Genomic DNA, 17,714 nt, shown 5'->3' with positions numbered 1-17,714 from the left:
AGGCCCATGTTGAAATCTATAAACCTAATCAATCCCTGGTTATTAAAAATAGCATCGAAGGGTCTTAAATCATCTGTTCTACTATTCTTATAATCCTAGTTGACCAATGAGTGAAGTCGAAATCTTGGGGGGCTTTGGTTTTAGTGTGCACGGAGGAAGTAAGTACACATGCGAGAGGATGCAAGACGATCTGGGGTAACAAGGCGCTTATAGATATCGGACGACCCTCTAGTAGGCCCCGAGGAGACTCTAATTGACGTGATTTCTGCAGAGCTCTGTATCCTGCTGTAATAGCATCACCTCATATTGCCGGTTGGTAGTCAACCGAGATCGATGTACTACCGATGGAACAGAAAGGAAATATTCGATTAGAAACAGTAGAAAGCTGTTTCTTATTGAACTCAAAAGCATGACTCATATATTGCGATGTGAAGGGAGATGAATATAGAACATGGATAACTCTAATGTTCAAACGTAGTTCTCGGTATCAAAGCCTAGCGAGGGAAAGCAGGCTGCCCGGGGCCACTTAGCATCATCTTCAAACCTCGATAGGACAAACAAACCTGGCCGCATTATGGGAAATCTGATGCAATTTGCATTCAAAGGCCAGAATCTTTCTCGCCGTTAGTGCCATCTCGTGGCGGACTTAATACCATGTAGCCGACTTCAAGTATAATGAAAGGTGGAGACTTCCCATTTTGAGTTCGCCAATCGGAATTTGTGGAATAAGCTGGAATAGGTCGGTTACTTTGTACCCCAAGGATCATTGTTGTTCGGGTCACTTTGGCCGACGTGTTACAGTCCCGATTAAAAAAATTAGCAGCACTTGCTAAAAGCGTATAGACTAGTAATGTATTCAGGACGAATCAGATCACGCGGAACCAACAGGATAAAAAGATTGACTGATTCCGGTCTCCAGATCGGTTACGCGATCTCAGCTGCTATGACACCATACTTCCGATATCGTGCGAATAGTAACTTAAGGAAGCTGGGTGACCGATGAATAAGCCTATTCAGTAGAGTTCCTCGCGGTAAGTTATCAATCCATGTTTATTTTCTTGAAGTGGGGTCGGTTTAGCTGGAAACTAAGTCTCGGGATTCTGGTTTTGAATTGTGCGGTCATTTCACCTCCAACACTGGCACAGGTATTACAAATATGGAACATACTGTATTATTGAGGCTCACTTGGTAATGCTCTCACTTTTAATATGTCAGTGTACATGTAATTTGCCCATGGAGTAAAAGACGTGACCCCTCGGTAGCAATATGGGTCATGCTTGCTCTGCTACGCGAATACATATAAAAGCTTTCATATCTGGCACTTGGAAAACTACAAGGCTCCGGACACCATTAATTGCAATACATGAATTTCAACAATGGTCCCGCATAACATTCTCTTCACTGGTGCTTCCGGTTATCTCGGAGGAACCGTTCTCGCTCGCTGGAAAAACGCCAGTCTGCCGCCTTATTCACACCTCTACGCCCTTGTGAGATCGGAGGAACATGCAGAAAATGTAAAGCAATACAGTGCGGAGCCGCTAGTCGCCAACGTCCATGATCATGATGATATTGCGAAGAAGATCATAGATCTGAAAATCACCATTATCTATTACCTGGTCGATGCTTATACCGCCAAGCACCAACCCGCGATGATAAAAGCGTTGGGTGAGGTCAAGCACAACACAGGGCAAGAAGTGCATTTCCTCCACACCACCGGCGCCACGCAATTCAGTCGACGTGCCGGCATGCCAACCGATGCCCCTTTGCTTGATACCTGCCCGGACTTGTATGATCTGCAGAAGAGCGCCAAAGCACCTCACGACTTCATGGAAGAGGTATGACCCATCTCTATCCCATCCATCTACTAATATACTCACTCCTTGCTTTTGGTTTTCACTAAGAGCGGGGGGTGAATTGAAGAGTGTTGAGAATATGTTCTGATGAAGGTGTATAGTCTGTCAAAGCCAACCCTCTCATCATTGATACAGCCGAAGCCCACGGTGTAAGGAGTTATATCTTCGTTCCCTGTCTTGTATATGGTACCGAAGAGGGCTTTGGAAACAAGACATCCATTCAAGATGTGTCCATTGTACAGGCCGCACAAAGCGCCCGGCATGTTTAACGTGTCGACTCTGATAACCCGGTACGCAGATCATCTACCGACTTCCCTAGAATGGTTCGAATATATATAGATCTAATTAGAAGTTATAGAAAATTAGCTCTCTAGCTCTCTGGCCTTAGACCTCTGCAGGAAGCAGTATACTAAGCAAAATTGATAAATTATTCCTAGGAGCTTACAGACTACAGCCAGAATTTTATAGGATAATAAAGTAAACTGCTCAGTGTATTTACTCCTAGGAGGTAGTATTACTATATAATTTTGCGGCCATTTATAATGTATACCTTTTTTAATAGAGTATTTGAGCATTCTAAAATTGGGACAGAGACTTTTGTGAGGGATAGCGTATTTTGTTTTATTGGGGTGCCTGAGTCAGACTGCTGGCTCTTATATAAGTATTGCACAGAGAGTAGATCAGAGTGATCAGAGAGCTGCTCAGAGCAGTCACGTAATGATCACTAATCTGCTCAGCGCGCTCAGAGACGTGCTCAAATATACTCAGTGAGCAAAAGCGGCGCTTACTGAGCACTAAAACGGAAGGGGAAGGCCAAGACCTTGCTTGCATGGGAAATCCGGTACCTAGGTAGTAATCCGATATATTTTAGCAGTTTCAAGATGAAGCGAGAATTTTTTGACTTACTTAAATGGTATACTTAATCCAGTAGCTCTTCAACCTTCACTGTTGGGGTAAAGGTCCCCACTCACCTTCGAAGATCTTGTGGTAGTGGTTCATTTGAGAGCAACTTGTACCGAGGATTTACTCGTACGGGAGATGTCCAGAGGGAAAGATGTCATGACTATCGCTAGCTTTTGGTATTCTTGTGGGTGAAACTTCCGCTCAGAAATGATTTGAGGAATGAGTGACCTAGGTATACATAAAATAGGCGACGAAATTGCAAGTTCGACTCACATTCCTGTCCTCAAATGCCGATATCAAGATACTAGTATGTTACATCCGAAGAGCATCGATCTGTCCACGGAAATCCCGCCGGAGAAAGCCATTGTTCGCATGGAATCTTGGACACAATCTCCTCGAAGCTTTCCGGTAATGTCCAGAAGCTCGAGTCAAAGTTGTCAGATGCACCATTCGTAGTTATTGTCATAGAATCATTGCTCGATCCGACTCCATTTGTATCCCTCGAGTCATATACACCATCCGAGTATGCGATGAATGGAGTGGGCTGAAGAAGCTCTCCTGGTATCAGTGGGTCCAATATCGAACAAGCTCGAGTACATATCTCGCTGTATGGGGCATTGTTGTGGAATCGCTGGAGACAACTTTGCACGGCTTGGGATATGAGATGTTTGGGACTTTGCGGGGCTCGAGGCTTCGCCAGTAGAACCAGTATGGTTGATATTGCTAGAAAGGCGTGGAATGACCCAAGGCCATGGATATACCAGCTATATGGTTTGAATTCATGACGCGAATTGAGGATTTCGTAATTTGAAAGGATGGCGACAGCAGCCTGCTCGCATTTTTCGTAGCTTGTAATGAGACCTCCGTCTTCAATACCCTCTGGTCTGAAGAGACGAATTCGATGTAAGAGAAGAACCAAATGATTGGTGTAATTATTCAAAATAAATGAATGTGCCTGATGATATGTTGGCAGATCAAATTGCTCGCGGAAGCGCTCTACCTGCGCATTCATTTCAGTCTGGAGCTGGTCATCCAACGCGTGTATCTTGCTCGTGCAGGGTGTAGACCCTATCGTGCTTAGAGCGCATATCTCAGATGCTAGAGAGTAGAGACGGAATTTGTACAAGATGTATGACATTTTTGTCGGATTCTTGCGCCCCGAAGTCGGTTCATTTCCATGCGAGGCTTCATGGAGCGAGTCTGAGACAATCTCGTCATCTTCCACGTCTGCCGGCAGCTGGACATTGTTCTCCACTTGAAACGGGGCCAAATTACCAAGACAGGTGTTTTGAATAGTGTAAAGCATCATTAACCCTGCCCAGGCTCTTCGCCTCTCTTGAACCTCAATGGGATGCAGGTCAAGAAGCGCGGGATCAACGTGGCACCCAATAGCAATGGCAATATTAAGTGTCGTTCCAAGGAGAGCCCAGGCTGGACCCTGAGCATGATTGATGGCATATATCAGCAGAATGAGACATTGCAGAGTGTGCAAATTATGCTGCCACATGAAGTTATCGGCGGCCAGGCATTTCATCGCTGCCTGTCGGTATTTTGCTGCCAATGACCTCACGCTTTCCGCCGTAGAAGCCTCTCGACCCAAGTCTGCTAGGATAGGACTTTCTTTATCAATGGCAGTGACAGCCAGCCCCAGGGCGACAAATATTAAACCAATAAATGGTGTGGGAGCATTTCGAGGGTCTTGTTTGAATTTGACGTAATTCAACTGGAAGGTCCTGTCGTGTAAGATGTGAAAGAGTGGGGAGAACACATCGAAAAAGACGACGAGGAGGTCGTCACAATGCCGAAACGGGGGTAATATGTCTAATAGTGACTGTGTGCTGGGAAGTATGTCGGTGAATAAACAAACGCCAGACGGTGATTCCACTTGTGAGCGGTTCTGCAGTGAATGGAAAACATCAGGGTCGCGAGAGGTACTATAAGGAACGTATCGCACATGACCCGACGAGGATGTGATGATACTGCCGACTTCACCACGTTGAGATTCGATGTTCCTTCGGAATGAATAGTGATCATATGTGTATTTCGAGACGGGGATCTCAGAGGTATCGTCCTGGGATTGAGGGAGATCATCATGGGACACGGGCGAGCGGAGCGCGTGATTATGAGCGTTAGAGGTCGACGTCAATTCAATATTTTGAATCAATAGCCTTTCCAAATCCGAGATCCGCTGTAGAAGAATATCCTGATTTGTTTCATGACGCTCTGGTTGGGGATTCTGTTCAACATCGCGCTTGAACTGGCATGACGACGCCACTCCACGCTTTCGACAGGTATCACATGGCACGCCCGATCCTAAACAGCGTATCTTTCTACGTCGGCAGTTTTCACAGCTTAGAGGTAGTCTTTTGGTCATCCTCTTTAGTCTTCAGGGCACGGGGAGAGGTGTCGATTGTTCCTGATGGGAGGCTCTCCATTCCTTTGAGAATGGTGCCCCCCACATCGGGGTTCATGCGGGGGAAAGTTAACCTCGGGAGAGCGGAAGTCGACTAAATCCGCACCGTATACAGATTCCCGGTGATATCACAGCCATTTTGGTCATATCGATATACTTCTTCATGCACATGATCATGACGGTCTGGAGCAAAGCATTGAAGTGTGCAAAGAGTGGCTGGTTGACTATATGCAATTCGCCGGATTCGACTCTCTGACTCCCCATCATGGACATATAAGGGCTTCCATTCAAACTTATTTACTTCGACGTGGTACATTTGTTGCCTGGCTCGTACGGTCACTCTTTAACATTCTATTAACCTTCAAGTTGAAACGGATAACCATAAGCAGGGGTCCAATTAAAAGAATTAGATCGAACCCAGCGGCAAGACAGACTCTATTTCTATTTCAAACTGGACCCGAAATCATAATGCAACAAGTCTATTCTATTTCCCCTGTTTTGGTGTCCAAAACCAGGCGGGAACACAGAGCATATCAATACAATAGTCTAAGTTACACTCGAGAAAAGATGAAAGACATAGAAGCGCAGAACGGGGGAATGAATATGCTGGAAAGATCATGGGAGAAGATGTAGCGGAGATTGGAAATCGGGGAGACGGCGAGGGGACTTTTATATAATACACACCCCCGATCTTGATAGATCCCCACTTGCATCGCGGAGGAGAGAGAGAGGGAGAGAGAGAAGAAGAAGAGGTTAAACCGTTAAACCGGACTTCACGGTATACCGACCTCTTCGGGTGGGGTCAAGAAGAACTTAGAGAAACTTTGAAAAATTAGACATTGACTCAGTTCTCAGTCTTCTGGGCCTCCTGGTTCTTGGTCTCGGCATCGTGAGCAGCCTTGGGAACCAAAAACTCGGGCTCAGTGGAGTCGACCTTCTCTGCTTCGTCGGCCTTCACCTCGGATTGAGAAGGGGCATCGATATCAGCGGCGACAGCAGCGGGCCGCTCGGAAGAGGGAGCGGGAGCGGGAGCACCGGCCTCAGCAGCCTCAGCCTCCTCCTCGTCCTCCAGTTCGGCACCGTACACGTCGGGGTGTGCGCGGAAGCAATTTTGCATGCCCCTACAATCGAATTAGTATGTGGAATTCAACCCCAGGCCAACGGTTTTATATCAGCTCTTCAACACGTACTGGAACTTCTCAATGCAGTCAATGCCCTTAGGCTCCTCCTCCGAGTACACGAAGCAGCTGAACGCGGCCTTGAACTCCTCTCCGCAAGGACCATGCGCCATACCACCCAGGCAAGGGCAGTCCCAGTTGATCTCGCCGGTCTCCGGGTTGAAGGCGGCTTCTTGGCCAGCCTCCTTCTCGAGCTCTTCCGGGTTCACGCTAGCCTTTCGGGCTGCGGCTCGCTCTTCGCGGATCTTCGGGGTGATGGAGTCGAGGGTTTCGGACGAGGCGTTGGCATTGTCTTGTTGGGTCTTGGCGAGGATGGAGACTGTGTTGCGAACATGGTCGTTAGTACGAGGGTTCGAGTGAATCAAATAAGCCATTGGCGCCGGGATGCGATTATCCGGGCTCGGTTTGCGTCCGCATCCCGGGTGCCGGTCGTGGAGGAAGGGAAGGGCCTGCCGCGGAGGACATACATTGGGGCTCTTTGGAGAATGCGCTGCTAGTGTTGTAGTAGTAGATCGCACCACCAGCCAGACCAAGTCGGAGGACGGTGTTCTTCCAGCTTCTCGACTTGGTAGGACCGGTGCTTATCAATCGTCTGCTGGCTGGGCCACAGGGCGTGGCGATGGGTGCGCGGGCAAGCGCTCGTACGGCGGGGCGAAACATGATGAGGTGAAGCGAGTGAGATGTGAATTGAGACCGCGAAGGACCTCCAGACGACGCAAGAAGGGAGGGAGAGGGAAGAGGAAGCGGAACGGAGAAGTTGGTGGAAGAAGAGTGGATTTCGGGATTTCGGCCTGAGGTTGGCGGGCCGCGCCAGTGGTGCACCAGTCACGTTGCTCCCACTGCGGCAACATCTTTCCAGGCCATTTCTACACCGTGAGACACAAAGCTTCGGCATCTTCGGCATTTTCTTACACTCCGCGGAGGGGGAATAGGAACTACCCCTCTTTATTGAATCATGGAGTGGGATCCTAGCCAGTTCTTTCGTCCGGGTGGTCATGCCTCGCCATATGCCTTGCTGGTGTTGAACCAGCCAATCAACGAAACGGCCTTTGGGGTATTAAGTGAACATGGTGAGCAAACAGTCCTAGCTCCCGATTCACCCTAGCAATGCGCATACGCGTTGAGAGTAATTTGAAGGGTTTTCGCATTTTGAATCATGGAGATCTAATATTTCGCAGCTTCCTACATCATTTGTGCTGATGGCGGGGCAAACCGTCTATATGACATGTTGAAACATCATGGGAAAGAATCTACAGTTGTAAGTTTTTTCTGCATGGGAAGCACTCCTCCGGTCTGATATAAATCGGACGAAAAGGATTTACTCCAGTCTTTCGAGCTTGGTGTATCCTAGTACTCCCCGGAGACATATATCTTGGCACATCACCATACATAAAAACTGACCCCTTTTATCAGCTCCCAGACAGGATAATGGGTGACTTGGATTCTCTCAAGCCAGCAGTAAAGGAGCACTATGAAAAGCTTGGTGTCCCAATCAATAAAGATCCAGACCAATACTCGACAGATTTCACCAAATGTCTGAAATATCTCAACGAGCACGCTTCAGAGATCATCGCATCTCCCCGCGAGCAGGCAAAAAACCCCGGCCTGAACGCAAACTCGACATTGGAAATGGTCATCCTGGGCGGTCTTGGCGGCCGCGTCGACCAAGCATTCTCACAAATCCACCATCTATACATGATGACGCAGACGCAGCGTGAACTACGCGAATCTAAACAGGACTCGAGCCAAGATAAGAAGATCAACACAAACTCAAGCTCAAAGCCAAACCAAGCTTCTGGCGGTAATCTCTACCTCGTCTCCGAAGAAAGCATCACATTCGTTCTACAGAAGGGGAAGAATATAATCCACACGCCGGCCACGAAACGTCCCCAGGCTGATATCCAGCAATCAGAATGCGATGACACACTTGAATCACGGAAGCGAAAGCGGGACCAGGACCAAGGCTCCGCCACTGAGACTGACAGTGCTGATGATTCTCCGGAATATCTGTTCGAAGAGAATATCGGTATTATCCCGCTCTCGGCACCGGCATCGATTACCACGCATGGCTTTGAATGGGATGTGGAGGACTGGCATACTGAAATTGGAGGACAGCTTTCGACTAGCAATCATATTCGTGCTGACGTGGTATCGGTCGAGACGTCGGTGCCGGTGCTATTCACGGTGGAATTGGCGGAGAGATTGAAACGATGAGGTTAATAGTTACGAGCTAAGAGGTAACTAGTATATGAGCTATGTCTGTTCAGTGCGAGGCGAGGCGATGTGATATGATATAATGGTGAAAGATAAAATCTCTTGGTTGTCTACTACTATACTTTGCTCATTGATACCCCTGCCTTCCTACTAGGTATCCCATAGACTCGATCAAGGAAGAAAGAAAACTAAAATGAAATAAAGTACTTCCAAACGCATTACAAGAGGAGACCCCCAAAAACTTAAACCAAGACCAGAATACTAAGAATCCCAAACCCAGGCGCCTTCTCTGGCTGAAACAAGAGACCAAGAATGTAATAAAGGGAGCATGAAGAAAACTTGAAGGGAGGGGGAGGGGGAACCATAGGAGAAGAACAAGAAGCAAATATCGCATATCGTATATCGCATCGTCGCATATCCCAAACACTAACACTCGAACCAAAAACTCGGTGTGGCGCATTAATTCGCAGGAAACATAAGGTAAACGTAGCATAAGGTCACGACGAGGACAGGAGAAAACCCACGACACGCCTTCAAAAAAACAAGAGGATATCATCCAACAGAGAAACCGATCCGAATCTGATATAACCAGAGTGGTACATAACAGAGTAGCAGACAACGACACTTAGGGGAGGGGACTTTCGAAACACGTGAAACATAGGGTGAAAAAACAAAACAAAAAGCAGATTCACATCCCGTCAGCGCACTACCATAACAAAAAAAAAACCTCTCATCCCAGTCTGCAAGCCCAGCTCGACCTCCTGTACAGCCCCGAGGCAGACGAAAGTAAAAACAACCGTTTTATTCAGCACCAACCAACAGCACCTCACACGACCTATTGGCGGCGCAAAATAGCCTCATAAAGAGTTCCGATAACTCCAATAGCGGTACCAGTCAGCATACCACCCCAGCCACCGGGCACGGAGACATTAACCTTGGCGATGGTATAGTGACTGAACAAATCAAAGAAGCCAAAGTGATCAACATAAACCTTGTAAACAAGCAAAGCCTTGGCAATATTGAACGTGAGCGGATCAAAGCTCGCGCGATCAGACGCAGCGGAAGAACGACCACGACGCACACCTGAACCACCGGTAGCAGCTTGATAGCTCAGATTAATGAAATAAGCCGCGACCAAAGGCAGAATCAGACCAGACAGCAACCACAGCGTAAAGGGAGCCCAGAATGACCCGCTCAATAAGACAAATAGATCGGGAACCTTGATCGAAATTGAAGGGAGGAGAATCGCGTCAACGGCCGGGGTGGTAGTCAGATAGCGCAACGGAACCAGCTCTTTCAGCATACTTCCGCCCTCTAGGAGGAGGACGATGGTTTCAACGGCCTTGAGGCTGCTTAGCGCGGAGCGCACGGCGTGCTGGTACTCCACGACACCCGAATCTGTCCATGCCGTCTCGAGACCCTCGCGCATACGCGCTGTTTGGCGGTCAATTGCGTCGGTCACGATGGCCGGGGATGGGGGAAGCTGTTGGGTTGTGGATTCAATGACGGATCGCACGCGCGACGAGGAGCGTGCGACTGAGGCTTGCGCCTTGGTCAAGGGAGTCTTGAATGCGGGGGATTTGGCGGCATCTTCGGACTCGCTGTCGCAGTTTGTTAGTTGTTTGCGACAAACTTGGCCGAGGTGGGATGGTTCTTACCTGCTGGCAGTCTCGCGTTGCTTGGGTTTGCGACCAGGCGTCTTCTTCTCCGACGCGGGGGGAGCCGAGTTCAACTCTGGGTTCGCGCTTGACGGGGGATTCTCCGCGCGCGGGCGCAGCTAGGCGCTTGAAGTAGTCGGCGAGCTTCTTGTCATTAGATAGAGTGGCTTGGTTATCGCTGAGGTGCTTGTCCAACGCGACGGCGAGATCGCCCTTGTTTAAATCGGAGACGCTGTGATACAGAAGATCAGATGATTAGCCTTAGAGTACAGGTAAAGATGACAAGGTATCTTTTGATCGGAATTTCGGGGTTGCGCGCGTGCGCGATAGAGGCAATTGGATAGTAAACATCAACATCAACATACTCGGTGAGCTTGGTTCGCTCGGCGATCTCAATTAGCTCCGGCTTGCGCAGCCGGTTGAGGGTGGGGAGGCCACTGGACATAGTGAAATATTGAATATGATGGAAAACCCGCCAGAAGTAATGGTAAAGTGGACCAATGCGCGAGGCAAAAAGGTAGATAATAGAGGAGGGGAGCGTGGAGATGCAAGGAGGGGAATTGGGGATTGGATTGAAGTGGATTGGACTGGGGGGGGCGTTTGGCTTGTTTACGCGCGATCACCAAAACAAAACACGCTAGCGCGTTTGGGGATTCCTCACGAGAATGAAGTCATCCATGCGGAATATCTTACTATATCTGCGAATTCAAAGTGCAGAACGGGTGTTGCGAGTATTGATTCAATTTATTTAATTCTTTTGAACTAGCAAGTATTAGTTCCGAAGGACGATTATCCGTAATATAATATCCTGGGGTGTGAACTGTACGGTGATCTCCATACGCTGTGGATCATGTGATCCACTACTACCATACAAACATCCATGATTACTCTGGGTTACTCTTTCCTCCCAAATCTTCTGCCGGAAAAAATTGAATGCCAGAAGTCTACAAGTACAATCGAGAAGAATCTCAACAGCAAATTGGACCCACGTATCTACAGGGATCGAGGCTAGCCGATCAGCCTCTTACTTGAACAGACAATCAAAGAATACAAATGCGACCTATTGTACATCCAATATGTCCGGGATGGACTTGTCGAAGCGCAGGATGGGAATAACCTCACACTCGCCGAATTGCAAGCCGAATTTGCTCCGTTCTTTCACAGCACTAAGGTCACAAAGGAAAAGTTGAATTTCCTAGAGGGTCAAAGAGAACTGCTAGAAGAAGACCTTGATGAGATGTCATTACAGAAACGCCAATAGCAGGCCACAGGACGGAGGCTCTAGCCTTGCTCTAGCGGTGCGATCGTATACAAAATCCATATTACCACGAGTCACGGCAGCATCGGCGCGCCAGAAGAAAATCCGATTTGACCAAAGTGGATTTCGGAAAGCGGCAGGCACCCCTTTCAAACTGGAGGGTTTGGTCGAGCTTATGGGACGAGAATAGGTGAGGCTTTGTTGAAGGAACTAGAGGTCCTCCTCCGAGTCCCTCGGGAGGACCCTCTTAAGCCGGAGAAAATCTGGATCAAACTTGAATGCCGATGGGAGTCTATACCGACCTGGTTCACCCTCGACACTGCACAGAGGGGAAGGCGACCTCAGTGTTGGCTTTACATTTCAAATAGGAATTTCGGTGAGAGTCGTGTTGCTCCTTCCAAGATTGCGATGGACTGTTTGAGACATCCGTATTGAATCAATCCCTTTATCCAACTTCGTTTGTTCCAGGGCATTATGTATATTATATATCGTCCAAGGTAACTTAACAGTAATATGATTATTTATACAGATTTCATGTAGCTGAGAGTAATATGGTACAGGTGGGCTTCGTGGCCCGTCTAGTCTATCACAAGAACAAGGATGGGAGCTGGTGATGTACAACGCGCAAAACAAATATGGCTCCTCCTTCTTCCGCCCCGATCCAAAAAAAGAGAATACAATGGATTCCAGAATAACGCCACCCAGATGAAAGCCGGTTAATGCAGAGAGTGAAGTGTGCTTCATGCTTCAATCACAGAGGAGACCAGTCCTCTACGCCGTGGTATGTCTCGAGTTGTTTGAGCAGATACTGGTACATGACCAGCATAGTCCCGCTCTGGATACTGGTCCACACACCGCGTGGGCCCACGCCCCGGAACCACCCCGCAAGTCCCTCGGTTCGGTAGATCATTTTCAACCCGGTGAACACAGACGATGTATCTAATCGAGGAGCCCCAGGGGGTACCACCGAGGTTGAAGGGGAGGAGGTCGAAATCGGTCGGGAGTGTGAGCGTGAACTTTGGGAATGTGATGAACCTGGCGCGTGCGGTCGAGGACTTTCCTTGGGTGCGTGGTCGTGGGAGTGTTTCGCACCCGATGAACTCGAGGAGCTCTCTGGGATATTCTTTTGCGTTTGGATGCGGGTCTTGACCACATCCAAGGGACAGGTGATCACTCCAGCCATACCACCGGCAGTAGCGGCAGTCGCAATCTCCAGTCCTAAACCAATATCTCGCTTGCCAACCCACTCCTTGGCCATAGTTTGCTCCTGTTCGTAGAAAGCGAATTGAAGCGCGGAGAAAGGTAGGTCGCGGAAGATGGTGGCCTTGTAGCCGTGGAAGAGGGCGGGAAAGCCCTCCTGGCGGACAATGGTTCGGAGGGCATCGCCCGTGCTGCGATAGTTGTATCCCGAATTGAAGTGGGGGTTGTTGTATCGGCCTTGCAGTTGAAGTCGGGTCTTGAGAACCTCGGACGGAACGTAAACCACCGAAGCAGCCAAATCTGCGAAGAAACCACCGGAAAGATACGCAAGGCTGGGGTTGATCCCCGAATCCAACATCAATCGTTTTGTGAATTCGTAGACTCCGAAGAAGATCACGGTGCCTGGGAAGGAGCCCCAGAAAGCGGGCGTCACGCCACTGTATAGACCTCGAACTAATCCTTCTTGGCGATAGATGGTTGAATATGACGAGGCCATCGACGTGTACTTGGGTGGGAAGGTCGGATCGCCCTGCTGCCTGGTCTTAACCGTATCCAATGAATGCATCAGCATGTCGCCACATGAGCCTCCGATTCCACCTGCCAGCATCGCCTATAGAAAGATATCGCATTAGCATTTGTGGGAATTGGGATTTTTGTGCACCGCAGTATTGCCGCTGAGGATTGATCGTACATGAAGATATGGCGGACGGGGTTCTTCTTCCTCCAACATCACGCTGCTCTGGGCATATCGGGATGCGCCGGAGGTCACCTCATTCTTGTGACCGGGTATGGACGAAGGTGGGACGTGGGTAGTGGAAGTGGACAAGTCGGTTGAAGAGGTGGTCGCTGGGTCGGAATTCGCTGTTGTCGAGAACAGCCCGAACACTCGCGAGGTCAGGCTCATGGCAAGGGCCGAGACGCTGCGCTCCCGCGACGATCGGGACCAAAGGGAGAGGGTATGGAGGGGATGCCTTGAAAGGAGAGGAGCACCCCCGGTGGAATAGGAAGAGGTCTAAAGAGTGACGAGAAAGACGGGGGTGAGGGGGTTAAGGTGGAAGACGAATGTCATCGAATCTCGACCCGAAGCAATAATAATTCGCTCAATCACCAATTTTGAATTTGACTTTCGGGCGGAGAAAAGAAAACACCGCCTTGGCGCCTCAGGCAGAAACTGCGTCATCATGGTTGATGACTAATGAACAAAGAGCCGCCAACTTTAACTTTCCATACTTCCCATGTACTTCGACGGTGGTGTTGCAAAAGTTGGAAACCCCTTGTTGACCTCCCGGATCTCTGTCTTCTCAAGGGAAACAGGTAGCTACCTAAGATGGAATATATTGGCCAACTTTTTCCATATCAGGTAGCTACTAGTCTGCCATTAGAAGGCGGTCGATAATGGCGGGCAATAGGAAGTTTCAAACTTTTGCATCTACATCCATGGCCCCTAAGGTATGCTATTGAGTGAGGATTGCAATTCCAATGCCAATGCCAATATTAGCAAAGGCTTTTCAAAACACAGCAACCCCGAGAACAAGCCAAATGTACGAAAATAGGAACGATATCACGCAACATCGAACACGCTCAGAAAACAACAAGATTGGCCAATTTTATGGCCTAGTTGTGCTCCTGACATCCTCCAGCTCACTCTCTACGGCATACTATCGGACCCCAAACCAAAAATTCAGAACCTGTATTTTCCTTTCATTTTCTTTTTTCCTTTCACTGAGAAGAATATCGGCACTACCACCAGCAAAGATACCGCTCTTGTGACTCGATTTGCCGGCTAGAGGCTCACGAGTTTGTTGACGACGATGGATACGAAACCACATGTATCATCGTCACACGATGGGTCAACCTCGGAGCGGGTCGTCACCCTGTTGATCTTTTTCAACTTGTGGGCAAGGGATCCTATTGACGAGTGGGAGGACTATGAGGTCCCTGATGATCTGGACGCCCGTGGGCGTTTTAATGCCGGAATTAATAATTCCGAGTATGTCATGTCTGAGGAGGAACTTTCTGAGCGAAATTTTGCCAGTTTGAAGGAGAGGAGTTACAAAGAGACCACGGAATACATCGGTGGTGGAAGCGAGGAACGCGAGTCGCCTGCTGCCTTTTACAGGTGCCCGACCTGGGACATGCGAAGTGATCAGCTGTGAGGTTGGCCTCGTTAATTGTTGTCAGTTATCCCGTGCAGATAGATTTCTATGGGGAACCTGGCGGCACGCTATCTTTCACGGCGTTTCCAAAAACAACCAAAGTTCAAGATGTGCTTGATTCTCCACTCCACAGCGAGGGATCTGCTGGTTAGTTCAGAAGTAGATGATAGGAACTAGAATGCAATGCCCGCTGGCATCAATTTTCCACCCGTAGGCGAATTTATTCTACTAGTAATCACATCCAGCGACTTGAATGTGTGGCATAGCCAAAACGAAGCCAAACTGTCAAAGGATTGAGAGAATGGGGTATTGCATCATTTCATTACGACATTGTTCAAGTCTTTGCCATAAGGCTTCGTGACAATTATCCTCCGAGCCTGTTTCAAGACGAGCTTCAGCGCAAATACAACGATACCCGACTACAGTTTAGTTCAAGATGACGCGTCCGCAAATAAAGACTTCGTTATCGTGAATATCCGAGAGTCGATTGCAATCAAGTTAAGACAGGTACAAAAACAATGCTTCGCGAGTTTCTAGAGACAAAGAGGACAAACAAAAGAAAAATAAATAAAAAAATAAACAAAGGGCATGGCGTTGCGTTGCGTATAGCTTCATCATGGTCGGGATTGATCCTACCCGTCCGCCTCTTTCTACAGAGACTATCTCCACATTTCCATACTGACACACAATTCGTTCAATTCACTGCTTCGCACCTCTCTCTCCTTTCATAAACTGGGGATTTCGGAGCCGGGGCCTCCTTAAGGTGAACCGAGCCCCAGGCTTTCACAGTCGCGATTCTCAACATTTTCTCTTGGTGGCACTGCGTTCCATTGCGAGTTCCAATTTCCAATTTCCAATTCAAGACTTGACTGGCTGCAACTATCCATGATCAAAAGACATTTACCAACTTCATTCTCATAGACAGTGCCCAGCCAATCACCTATCTCTCGCAGTCATTTACTGCGGCTTCTTGGCGGCGGTAGATCCAGAGATGTAGCGGGTAATATCAGTAGCCTCGTAGCCCTGGCGCACGACGCCCTTGAAGCCCTCCCAGCCCTGGCGGACCTGAGGGGGAGTGCTCTGGTGGGAGAGGGATGCATCAGCGCGGGCGACGAGCTGACGAACAGCCTGCTGGACGAAGGAGCTCTGAGCGTAGCGGGCGCGGAAGAAGGAAAGGTAGACAATCAGGAGAACCCAGCTGCCCTTGGAGAAGGTGACAGCGGACAAAACCAGACGGACAAGCAGGGCGATCTCAAGGGTGGCAACAACGCCCATGCTGGCATCGTAGTACTGCTTGATGAAACGGCCAATGGTCTCGGCGAGAGCGCTCTGCTTGCCGGCGGGCTTGGAGTTGGGGGAGCCGGGCGAGGTAGGGCTGGCGCCTTGGGCCTGGGCCTGGGGCTGGAGGGTCGGGATCAGGTACATGCGGCTGTAGGTAGCCACATGGAAGACGGAGTAAACGCTGAAGGGCAGAAGGGCGAGAATGAGCTGGCGGGAGTACAGCCAGACGAGAGCCATGCCTGTGAGAGAGATATCAAAAATGAGTTTGTCTGGTTCCTTCACATGCGAGCGGATATTGCCGAAGAAAGCGCAAACTCACCTAGGTACTGCACGTTCTCATCGGAGATGAGCTTGGTCACGATCTGAGGAATACTGCCCTGCACACCGCGGGCAAAGTGGCCCTTGTAAACGACGATTCCATAGGTGACGGCGGCGGAGACGAAGGCAAGACGATAAGAGAAAACGGCCCACGAGGAGTAGAAGTTGAAGGTGATAAAGGACAGAGAGTAGCGGAAAACCGAGATGAGAAGCGTCAAGTGTCTAAATCCGGTCAGCGATTCTAAATTCCACATGCAATTGTCGATGAGATCCGAAGGTCGACATACCCGACAAACCAGGCAAACCTGCAGAAAGAGATCGGGTCAGCACTGAAACAGCATCCATTGAAGCTTCACGCATCTGCATGAGCTAAGCTAGGGATAGAAAAAACTTACTGCAGGGTCTGGGCCAGAGCTTTGAGCCTCTCGACCAGAGGCAGGTTGGCGGAAGGAGGAGGAGCCATGGAGGTGACTCTTTGGGGTGTCGAGGGGAAGGGGAATAGATATGAAGAATCAGAGTAGAGAGAGCCTAGGTATAGAGGAGAGCAAGGAAGAAGAGAGGACACGAGAGAAGAAAAAAAAGAGGTCGTGAAGGAGGCTGGGGAGCGGGGATGAAGTTGTGTGTTACCTGTGCTTTCCAGCTCGGGAGCTAAGCGCCCTCTCCGCCTTCTGCCGCGGTGACGTCGGATACTTGGATGATGCAATCCAAGTCTTTATCTGGGCAGTGGGTGTATACTAGGACATAATCATGATTGTTCTAATTCAATTTTAAGTTACATACTGAGTAGAGCTTAGCAGATAGCTGGTGGAAGTGAGAGTCAGCTCTAAAAACTGCTCTCTCTTCAAACCAATCGGCTCCACTAGGGTGTTCGAAGCACGGAACTTTCTCAGATCTCTTGGGATCTCCATTGCTGTAACTGTCGCTATGCATATGCAAGGCCAGGGTCACTTGGATTGCCGCGAGTACCTCGAAAAAGGCTTGTGGTCGCAACATTGGGGTTTAGGCTTGACCGCTAGTTGTGGCCTTATCTCGACCCGATATTATCAGAACAAATAGTAGCTACAAGGTACACCCAGATACCCCGGGAAGCTTGTATTCGATTAGACTAGGGGATCAAATTAACTAGTTTCGATTGAATCTAATAACTTCGGCTTGCTTACCGGCGGTCAGGTAGATACATCCATGGATGAAGATAGCATCAAGTTCTTCAAGTTGGAGATTGATGAATGATGCAAACAGGACTACCAAGAGCATTACCGGGTCGCCGAGCGAAACTTGAACC

General features: G+C 49.0%; 8 protein-coding genes across 8 annotated transcripts; 3 read left to right on the top strand and 5 right to left on the bottom strand.

Annotated features, from left to right (window-relative positions):
- Positions 1–1,376: 1,376 nt before the first annotated feature.
- N7481_011313 (uncharacterized protein) lies at positions 1,377–1,841 on the top strand (the record flags this gene model as incomplete). Its single annotated transcript, XM_057270532.1, has 1 exon — positions 1,377–1,841. One exon carries the CDS (start codon positions 1,377–1,379, stop codon positions 1,839–1,841), a length of 465 nt encoding a protein of 154 aa, XP_057117706.1.
- Positions 1,842–3,060: 1,219 nt separating this feature from the next.
- N7481_011312 (Zn(II)2Cys6 transcription factor) lies at positions 3,061–5,130 on the bottom strand (the record flags this gene model as incomplete). The annotated part of the gene is made up of 1 exon (XM_057270531.1): positions 3,061–5,130. The coding sequence occupies one exon, from the start codon at positions 5,128–5,130 to the stop codon at positions 3,061–3,063; it is 2,070 nt and encodes a 689-aa protein (XP_057117705.1).
- An 883-nt stretch (positions 5,131–6,013) lies between these two features.
- N7481_011311 (coiled-coil-helix-coiled-coil-helix domain-containing protein) lies at positions 6,014–7,007 on the bottom strand (the record flags this gene model as incomplete). The annotated part of the gene is made up of 3 exons (XM_057270530.1): positions 6,014–6,290; positions 6,360–6,666; positions 6,815–7,007. The coding sequence occupies 3 exons, from the start codon at positions 7,005–7,007 to the stop codon at positions 6,014–6,016; spliced, it is 777 nt and encodes a 258-aa protein (XP_057117704.1).
- A 295-nt stretch (positions 7,008–7,302) lies between these two features.
- Positions 7,303–8,561, top strand: N7481_011310 (thiamine diphosphokinase; the record flags this gene model as incomplete). Its single annotated transcript, XM_057270529.1, has 3 exons — positions 7,303–7,417; positions 7,526–7,638; positions 7,761–8,561. The coding sequence occupies 3 exons, from the start codon at positions 7,303–7,305 to the stop codon at positions 8,559–8,561; spliced, it is 1,029 nt and encodes a 342-aa protein (XP_057117703.1).
- Positions 8,562–9,396: 835 nt separating this feature from the next.
- On the bottom strand, positions 9,397–10,664 carry N7481_011309 (uncharacterized protein; the record flags this gene model as incomplete). Its single annotated transcript, XM_057270528.1, has 3 exons — positions 9,397–10,158; positions 10,220–10,451; positions 10,585–10,664. The coding sequence occupies 3 exons, from the start codon at positions 10,662–10,664 to the stop codon at positions 9,397–9,399; spliced, it is 1,074 nt and encodes a 357-aa protein (XP_057117702.1).
- A 1,564-nt stretch (positions 10,665–12,228) lies between these two features.
- Positions 12,229–13,581, bottom strand: N7481_011308 (putative mitochondrial carrier protein; the record flags this gene model as incomplete). The annotated part of the gene is made up of 2 exons (XM_057270527.1): positions 12,229–13,287; positions 13,369–13,581. 2 exons carry the CDS (start codon positions 13,579–13,581, stop codon positions 12,229–12,231), a joined length of 1,272 nt encoding a protein of 423 aa, XP_057117701.1.
- A 907-nt stretch (positions 13,582–14,488) lies between these two features.
- Positions 14,489–14,833, top strand: N7481_011307 (uncharacterized protein; the record flags this gene model as incomplete). The annotated part of the gene is made up of 1 exon (XM_057270526.1): positions 14,489–14,833. One exon carries the CDS (start codon positions 14,489–14,491, stop codon positions 14,831–14,833), a length of 345 nt encoding a protein of 114 aa, XP_057117700.1.
- Positions 14,834–15,790: 957 nt separating this feature from the next.
- N7481_011306 (uncharacterized protein) lies at positions 15,791–16,895 on the bottom strand (the record flags this gene model as incomplete). The annotated part of the gene is made up of 4 exons (XM_057270525.1): positions 15,791–16,353; positions 16,434–16,654; positions 16,720–16,737; positions 16,828–16,895. The coding sequence occupies 4 exons, from the start codon at positions 16,893–16,895 to the stop codon at positions 15,791–15,793; spliced, it is 870 nt and encodes a 289-aa protein (XP_057117699.1).
- Between the last annotated feature and the right edge of the window lie 819 nt (positions 16,896–17,714).

Source organism: Penicillium waksmanii, assembly GCF_028829765.1.
Source record: "Penicillium waksmanii strain IBT 27052 chromosome Unknown utg000009l:1.0-4314994.0:1.0-4318279.0, whole genome shotgun sequence".
NCBI classification, from domain to species: domain Eukaryota; kingdom Fungi; phylum Ascomycota; class Eurotiomycetes; order Eurotiales; family Aspergillaceae; genus Penicillium; species Penicillium waksmanii.
The sequence above is the reverse complement of the archived record's forward strand: the minus strand, read 5'-3'. Positions and strand labels throughout refer to the sequence as shown.